This window comes from Leptosomus discolor, chromosome 9 (genome assembly GCF_034619465.1).
Source record: "Leptosomus discolor isolate bLepDis1 chromosome 9, bLepDis1.hap2, whole genome shotgun sequence".
Classification (NCBI taxonomy): Eukaryota; Metazoa; Chordata; class Aves; order Leptosomiformes; family Leptosomidae; genus Leptosomus; species Leptosomus discolor.
In genome coordinates, this window is record NC_141399.1 from 5765982 (window position 1) to 5792926 (window position 26945).

Below are 26945 nucleotides of genomic sequence, written 5' to 3' on the forward strand. Positions count from 1 at the left end.
CAAATTACTCTCAGCACCCTACAAGGAGTCTGGCCTTAGGTCACACATCACAGCACTTCCTCAGCCCCCAAGCAAGCCACAGTGACTTCTTAGCCATGCTGGCCTGCATCCAGGCTCTGGACAAAAGACCAGGGGTATTCCACTCTGGCAAGAGCCTGGGACAAACCAAGTGCCTTGGGCCAGGCATGGCCACCTGTCAAGTCTCACGCATTGAGTACAAGCCTTGGGCAGTTGGCTCAAGCACTCACACTCCCACAGCGAGTGCTGTGTCTCAGGGAGTTTCCTTGCCTACTGCTATTTACAGTTTTCGGGGCCCCACTGGAACGGCAAGCGAGCGCGCTTGCAGTTGACGGCGTTATGTGATACATTGTGCAGCTGCACAGAGTGCATGGGCTAGCAGAAACATGTGGTGCTACACTGCCAGGGGAATTATTCCCCCAACACAGCCGTTTAAGGCCACGTGTGTTTTGCAGGCAATTTATGTGAGCAGAAAACCAACAGACCTCCCGTTCCAAGCTTCTAATTTCTTTGGCTAGTTTTTCCATAGGTTAAAGAACTTTCCAGAAACACTACATTAACAGTGAGGTAGAAAGATCCCAGGTAGAAACTGATACACCAGATTTTGTCTAAGGTATCCTAAAGCATGGTAGGAAACCTGTTAGGATCCTCTGTATGTTTATCCGAGAAATGGTGCATGCAATTCTATAAATCCACACCAAATAGAGATGCTTCCCTAAAAAACTCCTACTGAATTATGGGTTGGGTTATTTCAACACAAGGAGTGAAAGAGTAGATAAGAGCTGGTTATCTACTCGCAAGAATAAAAGGACTTTGGTCCATTTCATTTTCCTCTCTCAGGCAGTATGTCTAGCAACTACTGAACTCCCTTCCAGACCCAGTACACAAACTGAACACCTGCTTCTCTGTGCCCAGGCATAAGCTGGTTCAACAGAGGGTCAATAATCAAGACCTAGAGAACATAAGTGCTCACTGAAATTAATAATGCTAGTGATCCCCTTCCATTTCCACCAACACTATCTTGCAATACTGATTTCAGTCTCAAGCATTCCTATAAAATGGTAAGAAAATATTTTATCGCACAAAGGTTCAAGTGGTTTGATCTGTTTGCTTTTCATGTCATGGGTCTGCAGTGCATGTATTCATCACACACAGTTTCCCCATGTTATTTTTCCCAAGGGTTCAATCCCCCCATACTTTAGCCCCACCTTCATCTCTGTCACACACAAGTTCTTTATTATTGCTGAAGAAAATCAGAGCACAGGACTACAGGTTGCTGTGTAACCTGAAGCAACCTATGCAACACTAACAAAGAGCAAACATCGGATATGGTTCTTTTGACCAAGATTTCAAGAGCAAAGTCATTAGAATTACTCATATGCTTGAAGTTAGACTTGTGCTTAGTGTGTTGCTGAATCTGCTTCTGACTGAAGAGGAAGATGAAGAGTGACTTGGCCACACCTTGAGTATAATGTGTTTCTAACTGCTATTGTAGCCGAGAAACTGTATCCTTCCCTCCACTTGAGAGACCACCTGGAGAAATACATTTTTCCCTCCTCAAATTTTGCACAAGAGCCCCAAACTTGGCTTTAATATAATACATACTCTCCTTTTTCTCCTTTCTAATGAGATACATTGATATTTTTACCTGCATGTACCGTGTTTTGTTAAGGGAAAATGTTTCAAACACTGTGTGGTAACAGATTGTGATATATGGGATTGTGTATTTATTAATCTCAAGAGCACTGTGTAGACTGTACCAGTAAGTTACAAGCAGACTGGCAGATCAGGGATTGAGTTTTGGCATGAGATCTCTTCCAAGCTTGTCCGTTAGGCTGCATTTGGCTCCACTTTAAAACTTTACGCTGAGCTATAGTTGTTTTGGTCAACCGTGCTAAAAATCAGGCTGCACTGAGCACTCTGCTCTGGGTCAGTTGTGTCAAAACTGGGGTGACCTGGTGGCCAAGGAGATGTGCTTTGAGCAGCTGACCACTATGCTTTGTTGCATAATATAGAAAACATTGCTGTATCCAGAGATAACAGCAAAAAAAGTTAGTCATGGTGTGCTTCCGTTGACAGGAAAAGCTCACTCCTCTCATGGAGACTGTATTTATACATAATGATGTCTAAATCTATCTGTGTGTGAGTTTACACAAGCGTGCTACAGTCAAATGCACCCTCACCTTCTCTCCTGCCACAATAGGTCAGCCTAGATTTTTCAGTGTGGTGGCTTTTACAGAAATTAAAGGCATTTTTTGCACAACCGAGACTGTCAGTTTAAGAAGAAAAAGCCTGCTGTACTCCCCGAGGGAAAGCTGGAGAAAGTTTCATGGATTTGCCCTTTGTAATATTCTGGTTTGTCTGTAGCAAGAGAAGGAAATAAAACCTAATGGAAAGAGACATTTCTTCTTGGATCAAAACTGAATACTTCCAAGAATGCATTCTCAGACTGTACTCACAAATACATAGAAGAAACAATTGCTAGTTCAAATGATTCATAATGTCCAGCTATGCTCTGGCACTTTGTTTTTCCTAATCACGTAAAAAAAAGCTATAAGAAATTTTTACTTTTCATTTGAGAGTCTCAAATCCTTTTCAACAATTAACCACTAAAACAGTCTATTTGCTCCATGAAGGTGATTAAAGGGAGTGGAGGTGAAGTGTGAAATTCTTTCCTAGATTTGGACATTGGGACAGGAACCAGGAACGCACTCTACATCGAACCAAGCGAAAGCTCAGCCCAGAGCCTTTTTAAACTTCAGAACAGTTCAGATCCCAACTTTGCAGGCTTGTTTCATCTTCCCCCATGCCATCACTTATCTTGAGGAACTGAGGCATTCTACAGATTGAGACTGTAACAAAGTAAAACTTTATACCCAATACTAAATTAGTTATACATTAGACATATGTAATACTTGGATATTCCAAATACCCAGCTGTCTGGCTGAGACTCTGGACAGTGATTATCAGTGCCCAGCACTTCTTAATGAAGATGAGCTCTGCATGTTTCCAAGAAATAAACAGAAATCATTGTAGCACCCAAAATCAGTAGCTGTAGATGAGGTAAAGATCACAAAGGACTTCTATCGATTTTAGTGACAGAGAGGCTGAGCCCTTAATAAAAATGCCAGTACTGAATTATTAGAATCTGGCTTTCCCTGATTCTCAGTCTCATTTTCTAGTATTTATTTTATTACTTTTCCAATTTTTTTTTCCAAAAATACCCAAATGGCAGCACCTTCATTTTGGCCTGTGATAAACTAGTTTGTACAATGCCAGCCTGTTCAAAATCTTCCATTTAATTTTACGAGCTCTGGACTCTGGCCCTAGAATTGGTTTTAAAACAACTAAACTTTCCCTCCAGAAAATACAACTCTTTTGAGACAGCAGATGTTAACAGCCTTGTACATAAGTTTTAAGAGGTCTCTTCCCGAGACTGGCCACACTGACCTTCTCCTATCCGTGTCCCACCGGAATGCAGGTCGCGTGTAAAATTAGAACTGGATCCTGTAAGTACCTCCAAACCCTTGATTCCCTTTGACTGTCAGGAAAGTGACAGTAGTTGTCAACAGCCAGGTACAATACTGGAGTTATTGACCTAGAACTTGCCTTGGAATGTGTGTAAATTTACTCTAAAGTTATTTAGACAACCGATTTTCAACTACTTTCTTCATCCACATTGTCCATAATGTATACCATAAAATCCTTATTTGCCCTGTAGTGAAGACTACCTAAACTATGGCTGGATAAGAAGTCTATTTGCTTTGTCTAAATAATGCAAGCTCTCCCATATCCGATGACTATTGGAACTATTGTGTGATCTTCTCAGCTTCTAATACATATTAATTGTAATATACAAAACCATTCAAATAAATAATTGTGCAGACTGAATAAAAAAGCAATTTAAACTTTTTTCCCCCCTAACTGGAGACACTTTTTACAAATAGATCTTTTAAGTAGTCTTAATAGTATCTCTTTAATATTGCCATTAAAATTCACCAGAGTTCAAGAGCAGAGCAAATTTACATCTGTTAAAATAATGGAATTGACACTGATATTACATCATTGCTATTTTAAATAATCATTCTTCATAATTCTAACCTACTTGCTTTAAGTTGCAAATAAAGGGCTTGTTCCTACTTTCATCAAAGTCAATGGCAAAACTCCCTTTGGCTTTCAGGGAGCAGCACCTAGCATTAAAGACGGGGGTCTCTGGTGATATGCAGCAGGGTTTGACCGCACTCACTAATGCAGCAAAGGATAAAACCCTCTGAAGGAAAAATTACTGAGGATGACTCTGAGCTCCAGTCAGATGGAATAATTGTACTGGACTAGCCTGTTCCCAAAAAGCCCAAAACTCTATAGACTGCTCTGAATTCCAAGGTAGTTACAGTTCTGCTTAGTTTCACAAGAAAGCAATATTTTATACAAGTGATTTTTGCCATTTTAGTGCAGTTTTGTGGTTTTCCTTCCTTAATATTTTGGGAAAGATTGTTTGAAGATAATCATAATGGCAACCCTCACAAATTCACCTTCTCTTGGGAGAACATTGGAAGTTTCACTGAAATTACATAAGTGTTCTTCTCTGAACAATTCAAACTGAACATAAAAGGGATTTAAAAGAAACACTGTACACAAGGAATTAAAAAGATACACTATACACAGCTGGAAAGCCACCTAGAAAGTGAATCAATGTAGTCCACTCCATGCTTAAAGAAAATGAAGCAAGGATTTTTAAAAAATAGAGAGAATCAATCTTAAAATTAAGACTATTTAAAACTGGAGAAAATATGCTTTTTACTATCCATTTAACACTCAAAAGAACAAAGTTTTCGACCTAGCTATTCCTAGGCTGCCTTTGTGTTCTTCAGAATAAGAAAAAAAAAATCCACATCCACACCACAGCTTATCTGTAAAATCGTCACGATTCTGCTACCTATCCAGATCTCAAGTGCTCAGGGACAGGAACATTTCAACTGTATCTGCACTGAGCATGTAGTTTGACAGATTTCTGGCCATGGCAGAAATCACCAGTCACTGTAGTTAACTTTCTACTAACACACGGCTAAAATATGTTGAACATTTACTGGACAATAACCACCAGCTGAATCTTAACCATAATTTTACACTGCAGTATAGGGCCTGTTAGATGTTATCTGGGAGCCCGGGAACTTTATTAGCACTGTCATAAAAGCTAAAGCAGAATCAATCCCTTGTTCTATCATCACTGACACTGCCCATTATAAATAAAATATCTATCAAACCTTAGCAAATTTAAATCCTTACTGAAATGGCAATTGCCTTGGTGTCTTTAGGAGCAATTTGGTTTAAAAAAACCCACATGAGACACAAAATGTGACCCTTCACTGGGAAGAAAAGCATAAATAAGCACCACCGCCAAGACTAGGGAACAATCAAATTATTCCAGAAAAGTGTTGAAGAACCTGCAGTGCTGACTGCTTTACTCCACTTGGAATTACTTACCCCATTACATGTCTCTGCTTCTGCAGTGGGACACCTGCTCTTTATGCTTATTTGGGAAAGGAAAAAATTAGCTTGGATGGTAGGGAAATATCTTCATGTAGAGGACGATTAGGCAATGATCTGCCTCAGGAAGCATTTCAGGCACTGTCACTTGATGGCATGTAAGAAGAAATGAGAGGGGAAACACCTAAGGGATTAGCCTACAGAGATTTTCATGTCATGCAGGCTGGGACTAGCTGAACTAGGAGGTCCTTTCCAGATGCATCATCTGTAATTCTTTTTGGCACCATTCCTAGTCTTTAAAATAGACCATCTTCCCCCATGCCAGTGGCACTAACACAACGTGATGTCTAGTGCAACTCAACCTTCAAGACAGTCTTGAATCACATTGCAAAGCAGTGCTATGCAATTAAATAAGTTACAAATACGGCTTTCATAAGCAATTTACATTTTTTGTGCCTTTCCAACCATGCTAATAGGAGGAAGCAGCATACACCTGACGTGGAGGACCAGTTGTTGGCACAACTCTTCATCACTGGGGGAAGGAGGAATATTCAAATACATCTGCCTATCCCATCTAATCAAACATATTTATATTACACAAACTATTTTTATATTATATATATAGTCTAGATTCTTCATTCTAACACTATTCTTTTCTCTACTAACACTAAAACCTGCTTATCTGAAGGCTGCAGAAATCTTCATGGGAAGAAATATGTTCTCATGTCATCTATTTTTGGCTTTCCATGCCGCGACAACGGAGGCTGGCCTGGTGTTTCTATATATGAATGCTTCTCAGGTAGCAGAACAGCTACTGCAGATTGCCTGGCACCTGCTCGAGGATGAGGTGAACAGAAAGTAAAGTGAAAGTATTTTTGTTTCATCGAGAACATCTTGGCCAAGCCATATTTGTAGAAGATAAAAACTGAGTCAAGTGTAAACCACTGAGGAATGGAAGTTTTTAATATTTTGGGAGCATGAAATGGTGAAACCAGAGTTCTGAACTTGAACATGCTTGAGAGTGGAACAAAAATGGCAGGTGCTGGGGAAAAATATCCTTTCAAAACCTGGTAGTTACATTTTGTTAGTTCTAATCTTCTTTTAATGAAATAACTTCTGAAAGTGGAATATAAAAATATAGAACCTGAATATCAATAGAAACATATTCTAAGTGTGCTACATCACCAACAGTCTACCATTGCTGTGTTAAAAAAAAAAGCCTAATGCTCTTAAAAGCATCTTCTTTTGCTTTCTAATATATTTTTTAGAAGTTCTCACTTTTATTTTTAATAGAGCAGCTATTAAGAGAAACTAATTATGATTTGATTTTTAAGGGCCTGGATTTTCTCTTACATGTATCATTCTAACTCAGGAGTAAGCCCATTCAAGCAAATGAGATGAGGTTGGCATGAACGAATTTAAATGTGATCAGAAGCAGGCCCCAAGATATTTATGGATGGAGTGAGTCATTCTTGTTCTGGTTGGATGATTAGATCATGGAGAATGAGTCTATCATCATGCAGGGCCTGAGCCTCCTTTCTCTTACATCACTGTACATCAGGTAACCTTGTGTGGAGTTCACCGGTATTTCACTAGCCTAAAACCAACAAGATGGAAGAACTGAGCCCACAGCCCCAGTCTCCTACACTAGTTGTGCATTGGCTACAAAGAAGCTGCCCCTGTTTAAATCAGCAGATCATCTGATCTTTCTTCCTTAGTCTGTTTACCTACTAAAACTTTTATCTAAGTTATTTTAAGACCTGTTTCTCATTTGAAATATTAAGTAACTTGGTCATAAAAGAGCACATATTCTTTTTCTGGCATCACATTCAAGAGGTAACTTTTCTTCCATTGGTCTCCAGTGACATATCTCAAAGATGTTAAGGGTAAAGTGTAATAAGATAAAGTAAATTTGACTACTCAAACTCCTTCTACACCAAATGCAGTTCTGTGAGAACTCTTTAGCAGTACAAGTCTGAGCATTTCGCAACAATTTCTGTCTGAAAGTGAAACAACTATACCAGACCCGACAGTATTACTCCCTTTTTAGGCACACACCAGGTTTGGTGGTGCTAGAACAACATGTGATCCAACCATCTTATCTCTAAGAACAGGCAATACCAGTTACTCAATAAAACAGCTCAGGAAACGTTGTGGTGGGCTGCTGTGAGCATCTAGAATAGATGAGAGAAGGAAAAAAACGGCTGGACAGTGTCCAGCAACTGTTGGAGTTGCCGAGAAGTTTTTCCCTCGTGGAAAAGACTTTAAGGCTAATTAGAGGCAGAAAACCAAAATGGCAGCCTACAAATTCCCCAGACACCAGGTGTTTGCCAGAAAAATCTGTTCCCCAGCCACATGCTGTCCCTGTTCTCAATGGTTTCGACGGGCCTCTCCCCTAGCAGACACTAGGCAGTCTGCCTTCCCAGTACATATGCGCACTTCTCACTTCTGAGAAATGGGGAGGATTAAAGCCACCTTCAAAGTGGAGGAAACCAAGTACGGTTGTTTCTTGGATCCAGCTCAGCAACCCCAGAAACTGAGAACTACGATGATGTTTTACACCAGCTTCTTCATGCTATAGGCAACTCCAGAGTTGTTCTGCTGCCATCCTGCACCTGGCCAGCCAGTGGTCCACCAAGGACACTGAGCCAGAGAACACTAGATTTAAACCATTTCTAATGCAGTTTTACACCCCACCCCTACTCCTTTTTCTCAAGGTATTTAAGCACTAAGCATTGCAGGTTTTATGGTTTCATATTCATGTTATACTTCCCTAATACTATGTAAAGTTTCTCTGCATTAAGTGGTGTATTTTATCTTTTCCCACAAATAAGAGACATCTGCACCATCACATATCCTATAGGCAGCTCTTTTCACATCTAAATCCCAAGGTTTTTGGGGGAAAAAAGATTATATATTCATTCAGAAATTAAATGAGATTAAGAATTTTGAAAGTAATATACAAATAGCAATGAGCCTCTGCAATGAAGGTCAAAAGAAAAAGGACACATTAGCAATTGAATATCTTCCCTCCCTTTAAAGTTTTAATACTGCATACCTGTTAATAATGGGAAATATCCTTCTTCAAGAGTAGCATTTTCAAAAATTGGTAGGATCCTTTTGCTAATTCTAATCTTCTTTTAATAAAATAATTTGTTAAAAAGGATTATAAAAAAGCATGAAAATGGAATGCCGATAGAAATGTACTGCCTATACAATAAACAGTTAATGTATTTTCTAAATGAATGATTTAAAATAGCTATTAAAGTAAAGAGAATGAGCTTATGTTTCTAGTAATGACTTCTCTGCCTCAGAATGAAATCTGTAAATCCCTGATTGCAATTTCACATCCCAAAAGAACAAGCAGTCCTGGGACCAATGCTTATTGCCTTTATTATTAATACTAGCATACCACATATGTGATTTTTATATCACTGGTTTGAATATTTAGATTTATACTTGTGTATGCTTTATAGTTTAAATCTCATACAGCCATTCTGTCACAAAAATAAAGCTCTCCTTCAACAAGCCTTTTTTGTATGTACATGCATACATGTATACACAGACTTTCAGTATAACTACAATTTTATTCATAAGAGTGCATAATGATTCAGGCTGTGATTGTTAATAAAAATGCATTTCTAACCATCAAATTTGAGTCTATTATTCTAAGTTAATTGCATTTGCCCTAAAGAGACTTGCGACTGGCTGTCAGCCTATTTGTGTCAGTTCCATTTTATTCATCAGTCAATCTTGTCTCCTCTTTTTTCACATCCCATATATTGATCAAATAGATTTGTTAGCATGCCTCTGCAGCTTTAAAAAAGTTTGTTATTTGTCAGGTTTATTTGATTACTATATTAGTTTGCGTGTTATCTTAATTGTTATTCCAATAGAAAATAAATGCCCTTTGATAGTCCCATAAGATTCCCATTAAATATAATCCATATAAGAAGTTAGTGGATGGCATGAATGTGGTAAGAAAATAAACACATTAAACCTATTTTTAAAGGCAATATTAATCTGCAGCTGTATTGTACTTGATCCAAAAGACAGGAATAGAAATGAGTAGTGTGAAACCATTTTGATAAACATCAGTGCCGTATCATTGCATATTATGCTGTATATAAAATACTTTAGGAAAAAGACATGTGATATAAAATAAACTGAGGTCATATCTGGAAGAGTGGGTTTTGTGGTTAAGTGTGAAATGGAACGATATTATATACGGCTTTAGACTAAAAATTAGGCGAGACAGGCTGCAAGCAAAGGCAGGTGGAAATGCTGTGTTACATGGGGCAAATTTTTGACAGGGAGAGAAAAAACAGCTTTCAGGAAGGTATTTGTTGGAACAAAAGATGAACATCTAAGCAGGTAGCTTCCTCCTCTATAAAGATACTGTACACTGTTTAGCAAATAAGAGATTAGCTAGCTTAAAAAAGTCGAAATAGCATCTTGTGCACATTAATTACTCAATTTTGATAATGACTTCATGAAAACACAATTTTTACCTCAATCTTCTCAAATGGGAAGGTGATACAACCAGTTTTTCCATATGAATGTCTCAGAAACCTGCCCGACCCCTTCATTACCAGCAAAACTACATAACCCTGGCTCCTTGCTTAACATTGAATCTGGAATCTCCCCAGCTGGTACCTGAGCTTACATAGTGTCAGAAATAAGCACCGTGGGAAATGAGCAATAGTGTGCTTACCATCTCAAAAAAAAAAAAAAGATATGAGAAGCCCCTGTGTCTTAAGGTAGCCACTCAAGACATGGAAGCATTGATTTAATAAAAATTTTAGGAAACAAAATCTTGTGTTTTACCTGTATTTAAGTACACTGACCAATCCCATAGTTTCCTGAAGTGAAATGTGAAATTACCAGAGTTTTCTAAATTTCTTGTGAAAAGCAAAGTTCTTTCATTTCTTTGGCCAGGATTAGTCTCTGTATTCTCTAACTTTAGTCACCTGGAAGTTTGGTTTCTGGTCTGGGTAATTACCTATATTTTGTCTGTAGCCAACTGCAGAGGGGTAGGGTGACCGCAGGGACAAAACAAGACTCCAGAGAGCAATTTTTTCCTGGCTTAAACTCTTCTGTCAAGATGTGATGACTTGCCAGCAGGACGGGCTTGTCCCCTCCCTCCATTGGTTATTGTAGGTGTTTAAGCCAGACTAGACACCTATCCTACCAGCTACAGCTGGTATGATGAACACCACCCTAAGGGGGACCTATCTCATTATAGCAGGAACATTTTTAAATGCCTGTACCTAGCTGTGGACACTTGAAGTGTCCAACTCCTAGATTATTATTTTTCATCTGGAACCTCTTTAACAGTATTGCGTACCAAACAACCATGCTAAAGCTTTAGATGCCCTAAAATAAAGCTCAAATTTGCAATTGTCCTAGGGCAGTTAGCAACACTCCTGTGATTCAGAAGCACATGGCGTGATGATAGTTTCAAACTAAACTGTTATGACCAGCTTGTATGGAATATAAACAGGAACAGATGAGAAGAATACAGCCTCAACATTTGAGACAACAAAGAAAGAGTGAAATGATTGCTACATAAAAGACATTTCAAAGACCTCCCAGGAAAGCAGGCATAAAAATCCCCAATAAAAAGGTTCAGCAAGAAAACTGTCACACCCCCTAATCCTCAGCAGACTTTAACAAGATGTTCACATGAGCCAGAGATTGTCTCCTTCCCCAGAAGACAAAAGGCACAGAAAACAATACTGTCTAGCATAGGATTAGGAGGCAAGAGGTAGATAAAAGGTTTCCTTAACCTTACAATTAGAAACCCCTACTCTCCAGCCAAGAGGATAATCAGAAACAGACTGCAAACCTGTGTCATGGTAATTGCTGCATCTTTCTTTACTCTTTGAAAACTGATACATTTTCTGAAGATTTTTTTTTTTTGCCACCCCAAGAAAGATTTTGATGGCCACTTAACTACAAGGCAACTGCTGCTAACAAACCACAGTTCAGCACACATGGCAATAGCCTTTTTTCCCCCACTCTTTATATTTCCACCACCTGCAACCAAGCAAAAATTAGATTACCATTGCTTGTACTAACCTCCCAGTGAATAGTACAACTAAAAGCAAAATTATATGTAATGCACTAGTCTTCTAACAAATGATCAGCTTACTGTGCCCTAAACCAGACACATACACAGATTCTTCATGCCAAACCTGGCATAAGCATGTGCTCTGATTAAAAAGGAAACAACTTAGTTGTTATAACGAGCATCTTTAGCTTTATTTGGTATTACTAATGCCTTTAAACAGAAGGCAGGGTACTGGCAAGAGTAGAAAACAGACTTGAAGGGGGAGGAAAATCTACAGGCTGGAAAGAAATTACAGTTTCCAAAGTTTGACCCTCCTGCTGTAGCTAACTAGTGACCATAAGCTGTAATAGCTGTAGAAGTTTGCTGCATAAAAATTTAAGACTCTCTCTGAAGCTGAACAAGGCAACTGTAAGACATCGACAACTGCATTTCCAGAGCAGATATTAACTTCCAGACACGACTTCAGCACCCAGTCGTATATGATCAGTAACTATAGACATCCCCACTTTGTAAGGGGTCATTTGAAACACACAAAAATTAAATGGTTAGTGCAAGCACTCATGGAGGGACAGACAGAATTTAAGTAGCCACCAGCTCCAAAGGACATGTTGCTAGCCTTTCCCAGTCTTTCCGGTACCATCAGGACAGGAAAAGTCAAGCAATTCCTTTTTCCTTCAGGGGCAGCACACTTGCCAATTATCACTTTATGCTTTTGTGATCCTACTGTCTATAGGACCTTAAATTTCCTGCCTTAAGCTAATGTTCAGAGATCTTGTTCTGTGCAAGCTAGGCACTACCTCAGAGCTGCCTCATGTGCTGTGGCAGATGAAATAATCTCTAAGAAAACTACTTGAAACCACTCAGAAAGAGGTTGGCAGAGATGCAGCCTTAACCATTGTCATTTGTTATGGAGAGATGTAAACAAATCACACTTCCCAGAAGAATCGTGGCTTGAAATAAAGGCACAGAAAAGGGCATACCCTTCTGTTCTCTTTTTAGTAAAGCTCAAAGAGAGCATAAAGCTTGGCTTACACATACTTGCGGAAGAAAAGGGAGAAAAGTTGTCTACAGGTTTCTAAGTAAACTTTCTGGACCTTGGTCTACGTTAGAGCAAGTAATTCACTACATATGGCCCTAAAGCACGTAGCTAGCCGCATACCAGGCAGAGCGATAACAGGATGTCAATCACTGCAGGGCAGGAGCGAAGGGTAGTGTGGTCTGCGTGGTGGCATAAGTAAATTAATCTCTCAGCCACACAGTGCCCCAGGGACTCCTGGTCTTGCTTGTGGCATAGTGTCAGAGACTCACAAGGCTTTGCCTACAAGCACAGTTGTCTCCATGCCACGAGGAGCTTCCGTGGTGTTCTGCTGACAGGCCAGCTATGCTTGAATCAAGAGCCTGGAAATAAGACCATGGCACCCTGTCTGTTGTCTCAAAGTTATTTATAGATCATATTTTCCTCATTTTACAAGCAAGATTCTGGTTGCCACTATTACAAGCACAACTTGAGATTTAGACTATAGGCTAGTACTTTTCACAATTTGCATCCAGACCTGGATTTACCAAAAACACTGCCGAAAGTTATTTCTTTGAGTTACCCCTGTGTGGCACAAAATCCTGCATCTAGCAGGATCACGATGTCACCCTGGCATTCAGTCATTTAGATAAGACCTATGGCTTCCCCTCCAAGCAGAGGAGAAATGCATGCCATGAAGTTTTCTGCTTTGCCATCATTACTGATTTTTGGGATACTCAGATGCCATGGTGCTGAAAGTCAGCGCAAAACCCTGATATACCTAAAAGCACAGGAAGCATTGTCATGCTGGAACACAAATACAAAAATGGGTGAGAAACTTGAACCTCCACCATGTCCTAAAACTATCGTTCTGAAAACTAGACTGCATGTATTACAGTGGTTATTTTTAATAACTTATTCTGCTAGCTTCAAAACCTGAAAGTCTAGCATCTTCATATGTACTGGTGGTAGGAACAGGGATGTGATAAAGCACACAGTGATGAGGTCTGTATTCAGGTTCATTATCAGTGTTTTCCTCGGTTGCAATTATTTTAATGAAGATTTTGCTTAATTAAGATTTTCATGATTTGGCATAGGAAGCAGATACAACACCTGATATAGTATTCCCTGAAGCCAAACATTTCCATCAACTTTAATGGGCATTAGGATGGTCCCTTATGGATCAAGGCAGAGCCATTTCACTGAGCAGGTGCCTGAAGACAACTCAGACATGAGCCACCAAAAAGACACAGCAAAAAATGTAAGCTTTACTCACTCAGAAATGAACACTGCGTTAGTGAACCAGGAACGTCGGGCAGTGTCTGCTCCTCTGGGTGAAACAAGCTGTGTTGACTTCGTGAAAACTGCATGTGTCCCCTGGGGAAAAAAAAAATAATCCCAGTGAGAAGCCAGAGGACACTGGATCCTTAAAGGGAAGAAGTACGTCCCAGCTTCTGTCAAGGGCTGTTTTTTTCCGTAATTGTGAAGTCAATCAAGGGACTAATTCTCCAGCCCCAGTAGCTTGACTTTCCTCTTTCCTCTGATAACAATACAGTTTTGGGGCGTTTAGGAAATTCTGGTGCCTACGTGGGATAACAAAACCACCTCACCAGCTGAGGAGCTTTTCCTGCTTAGTGAAGCCTTCCTCTCCCATTCTTGTTTTCCAGAACTGGACAGCCCCATCCTACAGCCCCTGGGAGACTCAGGTAAGTCCTGACCTTCTCGGCTCCTTCTCCCCACAGCACAGAGGGCACAGCACCACCTCTTTGCAACTACCGAAGCAGTGCCTTTCATGCAAGAGAACCAGCTCAATTATTCTAATTCCATGGGGGGCGTGAACAACATTTTTTGCCTCAGTACTGACATATCATCTTTTACACCCTTTAGCCCATCTTTAACATGAGACTATTATTTGTATTGATGACCTAAAAAAGCATTTTAGGGTTTACTCAAAACAGCAAAACAAGCATAAAAGTGCTGCGCAGCAGGCTAAGCCTACAAGCTTTTGAGCACGAGGCCGTCAAGCTCTTAACCTCACAAGCATTTTCTCATGAAAATTGAGTAAGAGCCCCAAAGAGGTCAGCCTAAGAGCTGCAGAAAACCTGCCTGTTTCAATTTGCAGGATCTCAGTGGACTACTCTGTGATCAAGCAACTCTCAAACTGACCCCTGGCCACCTTAAGGTGCTGCTGATTCTGCACCTTACCTAGAGAACAGCCATGGAACTCCTCTTTTCATCTTACCTTTATTTATCTGCTGACGAAGGAGGCAAGCCCATGGCCCCCTCCCTTCCCAGCTGAGGATGTTTTCCTGAGTGAGGGTTCTCGAACCAATCTGTACCACCTGAAAGCCTTTAGAAGGGGGAGATAAGCAAATTTATCTGCTTCCTACTCGGCCACAGCAGAAGCAGCTCATGCTTATCTGCTCCTTTTGCTTCTGATGATGACCTTTAATTGGAGAGTCCCAGCTGGAGCCAACCTGAGAGACCTCTTGGATTTCGGTGGTAGCCCTCAGCAGTCCTCACCACGACCATTAATTGGGCTGTTGCTGATTAGATGATGAGCACACCAGGTTGTGCAGCACCCACTGGGCTCTTCCGAGTAATGATGAGCTGGCTGCGTTAGAGACCATGTTGTCTAAAAAAGTTTAGACAGCACCATGCCCCCATTAGAACCTCTCTTAATGGGGCATCCAAGACTGTCATTGCAAGCAAAAAGCCTGTACCCAACGGCTCTACATTTATTTGTATTGCAAACACACACAATGCAAACTTTCTCTGCTAGTTAGAGGACACAGCTGGGGCTTTGGTAGGCAAGGTCAAGACAACGTTAGTCCGCTCTGATAAAGCGTGAGGAGGTAAATCATTGTGTGCAACTCAGAAGTCATTCAGATGGTACTTTTGGCATTTCCCCCCCCCCCCCCCCCCCCCCCCCGCTTTTGTTCTGTCAGTCTGAAGAGAACAGCTCGTGTGATGTAATTTAGAATGGAGCTTTTTTAAAGCTTTCACTCAGGAAAAGCTCCAGGAGCTCTGGGGGTATAGCTTAGCTCCGAGAAATAGAAAGAAAGCAAGTTTGCATTGACAGCTTGATCCCAGAGAGAGGTGGCTGCCTGCTTGTCTAACAGGTCCTCTGGGTCTGGATGAGGCAGAGACAGAGGAGCAGTCATATTAAGTGAACGTGCGCTGCCAATGTTAAAGGAAAAATTACCATTATTCTGCATAGTTCACTGTTTGCTACTGCTATTTCCTTCAATAAAACCTCTTTTCACTTGCCAATTGGAGCTTGTCATGTAACAATATTTCTTATGCACAATACACATACTAAAATGCCCCTGTGTTTTTAATACATTTATAGTTGTTAACAATAGCGGTATAGTGACAGAAAAAAATGTACTTGCTTTGAATACAGAATAGATTGAAAAAAGAACAAACCAGAGGCCCTGCTCTGAAGGATTAATGGGGGTTAGATTTTGCCTAATCTGTGTTAAAACAGTGACACCTCTTCCATTTCACTGACAACCACTTTTTCCTCTCAGGGCCTGGGCTGTGACCTCCTTGCTTGGAAGGGGTTGTACACCTGAGCCTTGAGCAAAAGCTTCAGTGAAAGTTTTGATGTGAGGAAGTGTTGAGGTGAAGGTTGAGCTCTCACATCCCCCCACATCCAGGAAACCCTGAGGGGGCTGGACGAGTGGTGCCACTCCTGGGGCTTTGGCAAGCTCAGTGTACTGAAAGTCGCCCAACCAACCCTTTGATCCTTGTGCGTGGTCCACAGACAGGTGGGAGCGTGCTCACCTACCATCTAGCAACACCTAAACCCTCTGGTGTTCACTGCTCACATCAGACACTAGCAAACTCCTTGGGAGTGTGGTTTCTTGCAAAGCAGGACAAACAGCCAGAGTTGGGGAGAGGCTGGCATTTCACTGAGGTTGCAGGAACTCTGCAGCTCTCCTCTGAAAGCTCATACAGTGAAGACATTGTGCTAGTACTGCACTTGCCAGCGTTACAAAGCCAGGTGGAAATGACCACAGTGAAGGTGCCGCGGTGAGAAGAAATTACGTGTTTGCGCTTGCGAGCAGGCTGAACCTAATATTTCATTAACCCAAATGAACAAGCAGCTGTTTGGAAACCTTTGTAACACAGTCATGAAGGAAACTTTCTTCTGCCATAAGATTCATGTTTTCTAAGAACACTATTTTGTTCTGAACAAGTTAGTATACACAGGAAAAGACAGCTTGAGTCTTCCTGGACTCTCCTACACTATCCAGGAATAGTGATAGACTGTGAGTTTAAACACATCCTTTCACTGCACAGCAAGAGAAATGTATTTAATACTGTGAGCAGAACAGTTATCATGTTTGCCTTTGCCAGAGCCGGTCCTAAAAGTACTTATCACATAACTAAGAGAGAGTAGATGTCATCTGTGTGGCCCCAGAATAGATGTTCTGCATCTTCGGTGTCCCCCAGGAAAAAAATGTTTTGTAAAAAGATGTGTAGCATGACTCATCCTCTCCTTCAGATATTGGTAATTGCTTCATCTATGACTCTTTCTGAGGAAAAGAGCAAAGAAACCCAGAGGTTACCATATTGGAGATTGTTTTGGATCCTGATCTGTTGAGCTCCCTGGAAGTCTTTCCATTGACATCTGCTGATACTGGATCAGGCCCTTGCGGAGCTAAATAAATGGTTTTACAGCATGGTCCAGCAAAGGCTGCTCAGCAGCACTCAGGGAGGTGTGTAATTAGTAATTAGACTAATAATGTTTGCTAGAGTGGACAAGTCCAGCTCCCAGTTGTGTTCCAGTATGGCATGCAGATGAAAAACAAAAAAAGGGAAGTGTTTGCTAGGAAAGTCTCTAGAAGACATAAGCCTCTCACAGATTGCCGCACATCGTTGGATTTGAATCAAAGAAAAGCTTTTGTAACTTATGAGAAGCCATGAGGTTTTGTAGCCATATATTATTACATGCCAGTTTACCACGAGTAGAGCTTTAAGGACCATCTATGAGAAATGCTGCGTCTTCTGCAATTTGCCAGTCTATCTGATGGCATTTAAACTGTTTGCATATAGTTTAAGAATATATGTGGTTTTGATGGTGTTTCCACCCACCAAATCAAAATGCTGACAGCCTCAGAGTTCCTCTGGCATTAATGCTGTGCAAGGATATCTTTGTGACCATAACCATGTGCAATACCTGCTTTGGGAATAAACTCTTGGCACGTAACGTCGGTGTCATTCAGAAAGTGGCACAGTTGCCAAAAACCTTGGGACATGAAAGGAAGACACTGTGCTGTCTTTTCATTGGAAAGTTCACAAATTCTGCCTAGAGATCCCTCTGATATTTTCACTTTTCAATAGATAGTGATTACCAAAAATAAAACGGAGAATTTTAAGTGCTTTCCAAATTTAATGACACAGTTTTACATGGAAAAAAAAAAATCTTTTGTACTAAACTCGGTATTTTCTGTTTTACATTACCTATAAATTTCCCAAACTAAACAGAGTGAGCAATTACACAAGCATGTCCATGGGTGAGACCTACCTTTAGTTGCTGTGCCAGTATATTAAATAAAGCCCTGTCCACTTCTGGCTACTTCATTCTCGTTAGGATTTTGTTTCTGAGACTTGATCATATTGGCAGACAGTCTTAACCTCATTGATGGGGTGAGTAATTAACCATGGGAGGAAGGAAGGAAGACTGAATTAGCACAACAGTGCTGTTGAGACAAAGACTATAATAATAATAATAATAATAATAATAATAATGATGTTTGTTTTTTCTTTATTTTGAAAAAGACATAATCAATTCAGATAAGGTAATGCATCAAAATCCTAAGGTTCACACTCTGCAGTGAGAAATAAAAAGAATTTGTGACTTTTGAGTTATCCCTGCAATACAACAAGCAGCTGCCCATGAGCGCTGGGATAAATCCACCCCAGCACCCGGTGCAGGGTGTCCATGCAGCCCCATCAGCTGGGTGGCCTTGGGGGCTCTGTGGGGCTCCGCATCCCTGCAGCCTAGGGAGAGGACAGGGACTGGCATGGCCCTGCGGTGGCTGGGGTGACCTACTGACATTAATGAAAACAAATAGATGCTAATCTCTGCACTTGGAGGGGGAAGGACAGGGCTATGGGTTTTCACTTTGGGTTCAGTTTGAGACTTATTTGCTCTGAGTTTGTTTAATTATCTCTTTTAGCAAAATGTCAGGAGAGTGCAGCCTTTAAACGGAAAGAATGAAAGAAACAAAAGAATATGGAAAGAAAATTTTATTTTTCTTTACAAAAGCTCTTTAGGGCTGTTTCATGTGATAGAGCCTCCACAGCCCCTACAAGATCCAAAAATCCAATCTGGGGACTTAAATGCAACTTCAGAAGTAGCCACTCCTTCTCAGAGACTCCCAGAGAGGATGATCTCTTTCAAGAGCTGCTGAAGTAACAACAGGGTGCCAGGATGCCCTGATCATAAGCTGGAGGAAATTAATTCAAAACAGGCAAAAGAAAAAAAAAAAATTACCTGCCAGCAAGCAGGATGTGAAATACCACGAGATCCTGCTGCTCTCTGGACTAACCCCAATTACTATAATGGATTTATTTCATGGAGGCCATTTCATACAGTCACAACAGCCAGGACATAAACACAGACCTAAAGAAAAACTTGGTAGGAAAGAAAACAGGGGCTGAAGGAGAATTTGGAAGATTCAATCTAGAAACAAACCCTGGGCACTCTGGCACAGCTCCCTGGGAGGATGCACAGCATATCCCCCACCCTGGCCCGTGGGTTTCAGGGATGGCATTGCCTGTTGACCAGCCGCGGTTACGTTTCTCGTGCAGTTAATACCTGATCCCGAAGCCATGAAGCTCCTGCAAAAATCCAGTGATTCATCTCGGCGCTTGTCAGCCGAGGGCTCCTGAGGACCTGGCGCCAAGCTCTGACACAGAGCGATGGAGAGTGCAGGTCTTTGGGCAGGTACCTGTAAACTGTCCAGTGAATATGCTACAAAAGCAGTTGTGAATTTTGCTATTGTGTTCATTGAATTATGTCTGGTGTCTAATGTGGATGATGATGTCTGATGCAATAGGTACTTTCGAATTAGCATGTAAAAATGTTTTCATAAAGTATTTGGTCACCCTTCTTGCAAAGTCTGTTACGACTCTAAAGGGTAAGCTAACAACATAAAATTCACACTGATCCCTTCGATTCTTTTTTAAGCACCCTTAAATCCAGCTTTTTTTTTTCCTGCTGTACATCTTACTTTTTATAGTTAAAAGTAATTTTAAAGCAAAAAAGAACATAAACAATATACACTGACTCTTGACACTCCATTGCTTTTTTAAACTAGAATAATAAAAATTTGCAAATGAACAAAAGAGTGGGAGGAAGATATCTGATTTACAATGTTTTTGAGATAAAGAACACTATAAAAAAAGATCAATGTGAATAATAAAGCATTGTTAACTGAGTCATGACATTTCTATTCTCAGTGAAGATTTGAACAGTAGAGCTCTGCAAATGAGCACCTTGTGCCATTTTCAAAGTGGGAGGAAGACATATAATTATAATTTTTAAAGTGAAGAGAATTTTTAAAAAATCTCTGTGAAAAAGTTTATTGAAAAACATATCGACATATCAATATGACATAAATTAATTTTATTAAACTAGGAGGGGGAAAACCTCTTTTTGAAGACTGGCTGCAGAAAGCATTCCTTGAAAAGAATTTTCTTTATTAAAAACTCTTCTGCTAAGATGAAACAGCACTGAATGTCAGCACTACCATATATTTATTCTGTAACTCTTCCAACAGCTGAGATCTATAAAAGAAACATATTTTCAAAACAGTTTTAACCTCCATTGTCTTGATCATTCATATTAACATTTTTCATGTCACCTATTGAAATCCCTTAAAGGAACCTTTTATTCAGTCAAAATTAATGAAGTCATTTTCTTAAACAGCCTCCAAAAAGTAAAAAGGACGTAATGTTGTGTATTTTGTTTGACACGCATTTTCTGCCATTTCACTTATTTGTGTGATGAGAGCAAAACTCCATTTTTATGCTATCAAATCTGCAGAGAAAAGTAATTTTGAGAGAGAAGAAAACTAACTCTGCTCTTGCTGTGTGCGAAATTTAAATCCACAGTGAAAATACAGCATTGATCAGATTACTCCAATTGAGTCATTTAGTGCTTTGACATTCCTGAAGTTAGGGCCCAGCTGTGAAATCATAGTTGGGGCCAAACTTTGCTGTTAGGTGAATGCACATGGCTCCCATTTTCTTCAAAGGGAATGACACACATGGCCGATATTTAACTTTCACCTCTTCCATTCTTCAGCTAGCAAAGCCAGAACCAATGGACTATATGCAGACAATTTAATAGAATTAAGAATATAATCAAGATTTTCCAGGACTTACTAGTGATTTGGGCTATATAATTCAATACACCTCAAAGCGCAGATGCTCAGCATATTCCGAAAATCAGGCCATCTCAAATGTCATACTTTAAGCAGGTAAAATCATAAATCACTTTGAGTATTTTGGCCATTGGATCCTAACAAATAGAGCATAGAATACCTTTTCAAAATCATAAGCTCCAATTTCTAGGTTGGATGGGATGTCTGGAAGACTTATCACATCCCAACCCATTTTGGGTACTGCGTTTGTATACATTTCTCCCCTGCCATTACCATGACAGGACTTGAACACAGTGCAGATGCCCTTCTGCAGCAGCTGTCCCCTTGAGAAAATCGAGGTTCTGGTTTTGCAGATCCCCTGGGATGGACTGGACTGCTGGACTGGCCCAAAAGACTTGGAGGTATAAGTGCCACAGAGAGAAAAAAGGATGCATCCCAAACTCTAGCTGCCCCATGGTGCATGCAGACCTTCATTTCAACTCAAGGTCAAGTGGAAAACTTTCCTACCATCCTTGCTGACTCTCCTCTTCACTTTCCCCCGACTCCATCTGTTCCTCACCCATCTCCTTCGTTCCTCACTCGCCTCCCTCTTCTTCCTGTGTCCATCTGTTCCCTCCTTCCTCAACACAAGTTGGGGAAGGGAAGTAAATTCAGTCATTCACTGAACAGATTTCAAGATGAACCCCCTCCCTCTCCAGTTCTAACTTCATTCATCATGGTAAAAATTATAATGAATAGAAATGTTGAAGGTGAAAATGTATTAGGGATTGCGTTGCTTTCTTATATCAAAAGCAGTTAAAGCTGAATATAAACATTGGCTTCATTCATTTTTCTTAATATATGGTATAATTAGTGAGAAATATTAGTGGAAGTGCTTGCTATGCAGTCCATCAACACATGCCTGTCAGAGTTTAGGATCTGGGCCAAAATTTTTTTGCCAGTCCTGTGATAGATTTATAATAAGCCAATAGAAGGCTTTACAGTCAGCTGGGTCACCAATTCATGAAGTTAAAATGTATGCAATGAGGTCAAAAATTCACTATTGATAAAATACCCCCTCCTGGGATTGCACCATTAGCTTTGTTACTGCAACAGCAAAATAAAGTAAACCCAAAGCTCCCGTGAATTACCAGTCCGCCATCATAAATCAAAAGAGAAGCACTTGCACAAGTTCATGATGTCATACGAAGCCCAATATATATTTGTAGCCTTGTGTACTATTTCCTGTTTCCTTATGACAAAAATAAACAGTCTCTAAATCCCCTGTATCCTTATGCCTGAGCTCAGCAAAATGTAATGGGCACGAAACTATGAAAGCACCCATGATATATTAGTCTAGAACAGCTTGCTTCAGGTCGGCTGTGACGCCACTCTCCCTCTGGTCTCTCCTACATGGATGAAAGCAGTTCCCATGGAGTCTGCTCCATCTGCTGCACTCACTGTAGGGATAGCCCCACACCCCTTCGTATTTTTCCTCCCTGACCCTGGGAGAGAGAAGGAAGGAAGATTTAAGCCTCCAAGCCCTATGCGTGGAATGAATGGCCTGGCAAGCATAGCAGAGGTGGAGGACCTCAGCACTCATGTGGGGACCTGGGCTTGCCACCAAAAGGACCCTGGGCATCTTGTCTGCCAAGATGGCTAAGTCATGGAGGCTGGAGCTTGGGCTGCATTTTCCTCTCTCCTCCTTTGTTGATGATTTGGGAACCTCATCTAAGGTTTCTGGGGTACTTGGGCCCCACATTTCATCGCAGACCTCACAGCCCTCAAAATTTCTGTACCTACCTGAAACAGGAACTTCTGTGTTTGCCAGTGATCCATCTTCTCAGATGAAACTTTCTCTCTCAGCAATTTGTTTTATTTTTGGCTTCCTTTCCAGAAATGAGACAGAGGGTAACAGAAACAGCTCACCACCTCGTGTAACATCCCTCCCCCCGCTTCAAGGAAGCACGCTTGCTTCTCTTTGCCCCCAAAACAATGACTCCTGAAGTCAATGACTGTCACTAAGTGGTTGGGGGTAACATGTGTGCCAAACCACACTGGTTTACAGTGTCCCTCTGCAATGTTGTTTTGTTCTTCCCCCAAGACAGCTGCACCAGCTCCCTGCCTCTCCCGGCACTCCCTGGCGTGACACTGAGCAGTGAGGACCACCCAGGTAAGCTGCTGGCCTTGTGCGTGTGTCACATCATGCAGAGATACCCCTGGCATCCCCTCCCATTGCTGCTGGCAGACACATGATGTCCTTCAGACTGTCAAGAAAAAGTTTCTTTTTGTCGTTTTACTTTTGGGGGTTTTTTGTTTTTGTTTTTTTTTATCCAAAACATGGCCATGGAAACCCAGGGTTTGGGTTTCATTTTACTATGAGTCTTGTCAAACCAACTGAGTTCAGTTCAAGCCTTTATACTTACAAGTTATCATCTATCAGGTCTGATGTAGCTCTGCCTGCTTCATCTCCAGACTGAATGGCCATGGCACACAGCTCTTCCAGTGACAAACACGTGACATATTAGATAGACAGGGAGCGACAGCGGTGCGCAGGATAACGAACGGCAGGGAGATCAGCCAGGCGTTCCTTTGAGTCTTTCGCTGCACTGATACACGAAGATGCCTCACGGTGAAAATAAAAAGTTACAGGTCCTACATTGCCAGAGTTTTGCACACAGTTCACTATTAACCCTTGGGACTCCTGGCCGCAGGGGTGTGCGGCAAACAGCCACTGCCCGGAGGGAATTGGGAACAAATGACACTGGCGAGTAGAGACATAGGCTGCCTTGTCCTTTGCTTGTAAGATTTGTATGAGCCCTACATAGGGTGATAGATCAGTTCTCCTCCTTCTCTTTCAGCAGTAACTCCCCCTAATCAGTTGCTCCAAACAGTTCTTTGGCACTACCCATATCGCTGCAGTCCCCGTCCAGCAGAATAGAGCACCTCTTATGCCCCCTTTCCCTTGACAAAAAAAGACTTAGAGCCCTTACATACCACTGTATAAAAGCTAATTTCAAACGCATGCTAGGGAACTCCAGCCTCCTGTTCTCCAGGGCTGCAAGACCCTGGTTTGTACCTAAGCCAATGAAGAGAAATAGAGGTCAGGGGATCTACTGTAAATGCCACTCTTGGTGCCACTGCTCCTTGCTGTTTAACCAGAGGGATCTGGGGTTCGCATCAGTGGAGAGTGAGCGATTCACTTTGTGCTTTCATGAATTTAGACACTATAGTCAGCCGTCTGAATCAACCAAATTAAAAAAAAAAAAAAATAATAGAAATTTCATGTAAGAATTGAGACTGTTTCTTTCTTTAATATAAACATGGGTGAACGATCCCAGTCTTCTACCACAACAGCCAAGGCAAGCCCCAGCTTCCCTGTAAGAGAAAGAAAGTTGCTACTTCATGATACTATTTTAAAATGGCACATTGTGGGGGTTTACCTCTAGCTGTCTCTGCCTAACAGTCTAACACTGAATAATCTGAGCTTTCTTCATCATGATCCACTTATTTTTCCCTGTTAATTCACTTCAGTGCATGATCTAGACGTTAAAAACACAGACATCTGTGGATATCTGAAGCTGAACACAGGCTCTTAAAAGACAGTAACAAAGTGTGACCCTCTGCCCATCTCTAATTGGAATTTTTTTTTTTTTTACGTTCTCATTTAATAGTAATCATAAACAATATCGGTTGTACATAATCTATTTGGCTCCACTTATTTGTTCCAAACTCTCAACCTACTACTGTTCCATGCAGCAGCAAGCTACAAAAGAAAAAAAAAAAAAGTGCTAACCACTTTTTTCTTTATGCTGGTCTAGCATAATCTTTATTTCTTTAGACATTTTGTGCAAACATTAAATTGATAAAAGACATAATGTAGATGGACCCACAGCTGAACTGAAGGTAATTGCATAAAAATTAAATGGAGACCTATAATTGTACACTGCTTTAGCCTCTACCACACTGTTTTCTGGAAGCAAGGATCTCGCTTGTCATAGCAAGTTGCTTGTTACGGTGATTGCGTGAAGACTTGATCTAGCTATACAAGTATAACATTACTTAAAGGGAGCTTTTCAAACTAAGAGTCTGACACTAAAATGTACTGTATTTTCAAAGATGTAGTATGCTTTAACAAACAGAAGAGTCCTTGAATGACAGCTTTTGTTACCCTTTTGTCTGATGGTGCTGTATTGAAAAATTCAGGTTGTGTCTATGCCTTTCTATTTCTGGTTTTGATTTCGCTTCAACAGCACTTCAAGAATAAAAATTGACTCGAAGCATGAATAGTAGAAGTCGATGGATACAGTAAATGTTAGTCTGGCATTTACTGATTACTTCCGTCTGATTTTTTCAGTCTCGTTCGTTGAATGCTTAAATGCGTTCTGGGCCATTGTATTGTTGCAGAAATGGGGAACTCAACAGATATATTGCAATTTAAAATACATCCAGTTTAGACTTTTGGGCCAATTTTGAAAGTGGAAAATGATAGAAATTGTCGTTCTTGCCCAGATATCTCAATCTGATCCTTGTGTATTCAACTGCTCAGCCTGTGTGTAGCTCTCAACCTGCATAAACAAGATCTATTTGTAAGACTGGCACCTGAATAACAGGTGGGGCATGTATCTTTTGGACTCACAAATTAATTAATATCCAATAAATCCAATGCAAAAGTGGGACATGGCTTCCTCCAGAGCTCTGCTACTTCAATTAGCACAACTTTTCCTGGAGACGGTATGTTAATGAACAGAAGTGCAGGAAAAAATGTCGTATGCAATTTATTTATAAACACTGGAAAAACAGTGGTTGCTGTATATGTAACACACCCAAAACACATTAATTTTCACATTTTGGACTCAAGAGGCTGGCCAAGAAGTCAGAAAGGGGAGAAATAGTTATATTTACTTACTCTAGGGGGAAAACCATCAACAAATTATCACAGACAGGCAAAATCAGACATGCTTTGCCCAGGATGCTGGTTTCCTACAACCAAGTGTACAACCTGCAGGCAAGCACCGCTGTGCTTTCCACTGTTGGTTCACACCCAGAGGAGCCACCGCCTCTCATGCCCTTCCCAAGTCTTGCCTGTGGCTTTCCTTCATCATAACGCTCACAAAAACTGAAGTTACAGGTTTCTGAGACTCCTCTCTGTGCTGCTGCTGACTTACTGTCTCCCTCCCTTCACTTCTCTCTATCCCGCCGGTCGCTCCCTGCCTAAAGCCAACCTGTAAACTCTACAGGACAGGGAAAATCCACATTTCCTTCATAGTAGACTATGCCATTATTACAAGTTCAAAATCAAGCCAAAACATTTGCCAACACACATTTTTAAAGCAGTGATTTAAAGAGATGAAAATAATAGCTTAGTATTTCTTCTTACGCTCTCCCAAGGTCTTACTCTGCTAACCTCTACTTAGCTTTTCCACTTCTACGTATTTCACCACGTTAAAGGGATCTAAAATGGCATGAAATCTGACTACAAGAAAAAATTTAAATTAACTGCTCACTCATTCTGTAAGTAAGTAGAATCATAGAAAAATTAGCTTGGAAGAGACTTCTAGAAGTTGCCTTGTCTGGACTTTACCTCAAACCAGGGCTAACTCTGCAGTAAGAGCAGGCTGCTGGGGTCCAGGCCCAACTGAGCTCTCCACACTTTCCCAGCCTTGCTGGGGGCTGTCCCAGTGCTTTACACCTCCCATGGTGAAGAGTTTGTTCCCATATGCAATCCCAATTGCCCTTGCTGCAGCTTGTGACAGCGTCCTCTTGTTCTTTTACCTCTGTGCACTACTGGGAGCAGTTGGGGTCTGGCTTCTGCATTACTCTGCTTATGGAGTGGAAGACAGCATCCAGCACCAGTCTTTGCCTTCTCTTCTCCAGGCCAATCAAGCCTGGTTCCCTCAGCCTCTCCTCGTACATCAGATGCTCCAGACCCCTCACCACCTTGGTAGCCTTCACTGGACTTGCTCCAGAT

General features: G+C 41.0%; 1 protein-coding gene across 2 annotated transcripts in view; it reads left to right on the forward strand.

The window, feature by feature from the left end:
* The window catches only part of MDFIC2 (MyoD family inhibitor domain containing 2), a 43980-nt gene that overhangs the window by 11849 nt on the left and 5186 nt on the right, over positions 1–26945 (forward strand). Inside the window, exon 2 of one of the 2 annotated variants that reach the window (XM_086470523.1) lies at positions 14261–14299. In XM_086470523.1, coding sequence (XP_086326649.1) covers positions 14261–14299 — 39 coding nt within the window. Of the gene's footprint in view, positions 1–14260; positions 14300–23078; positions 23148–26945 lie in introns of both variants that reach the window. The other variant, XM_086470521.1, reaches the window with a different exon arrangement.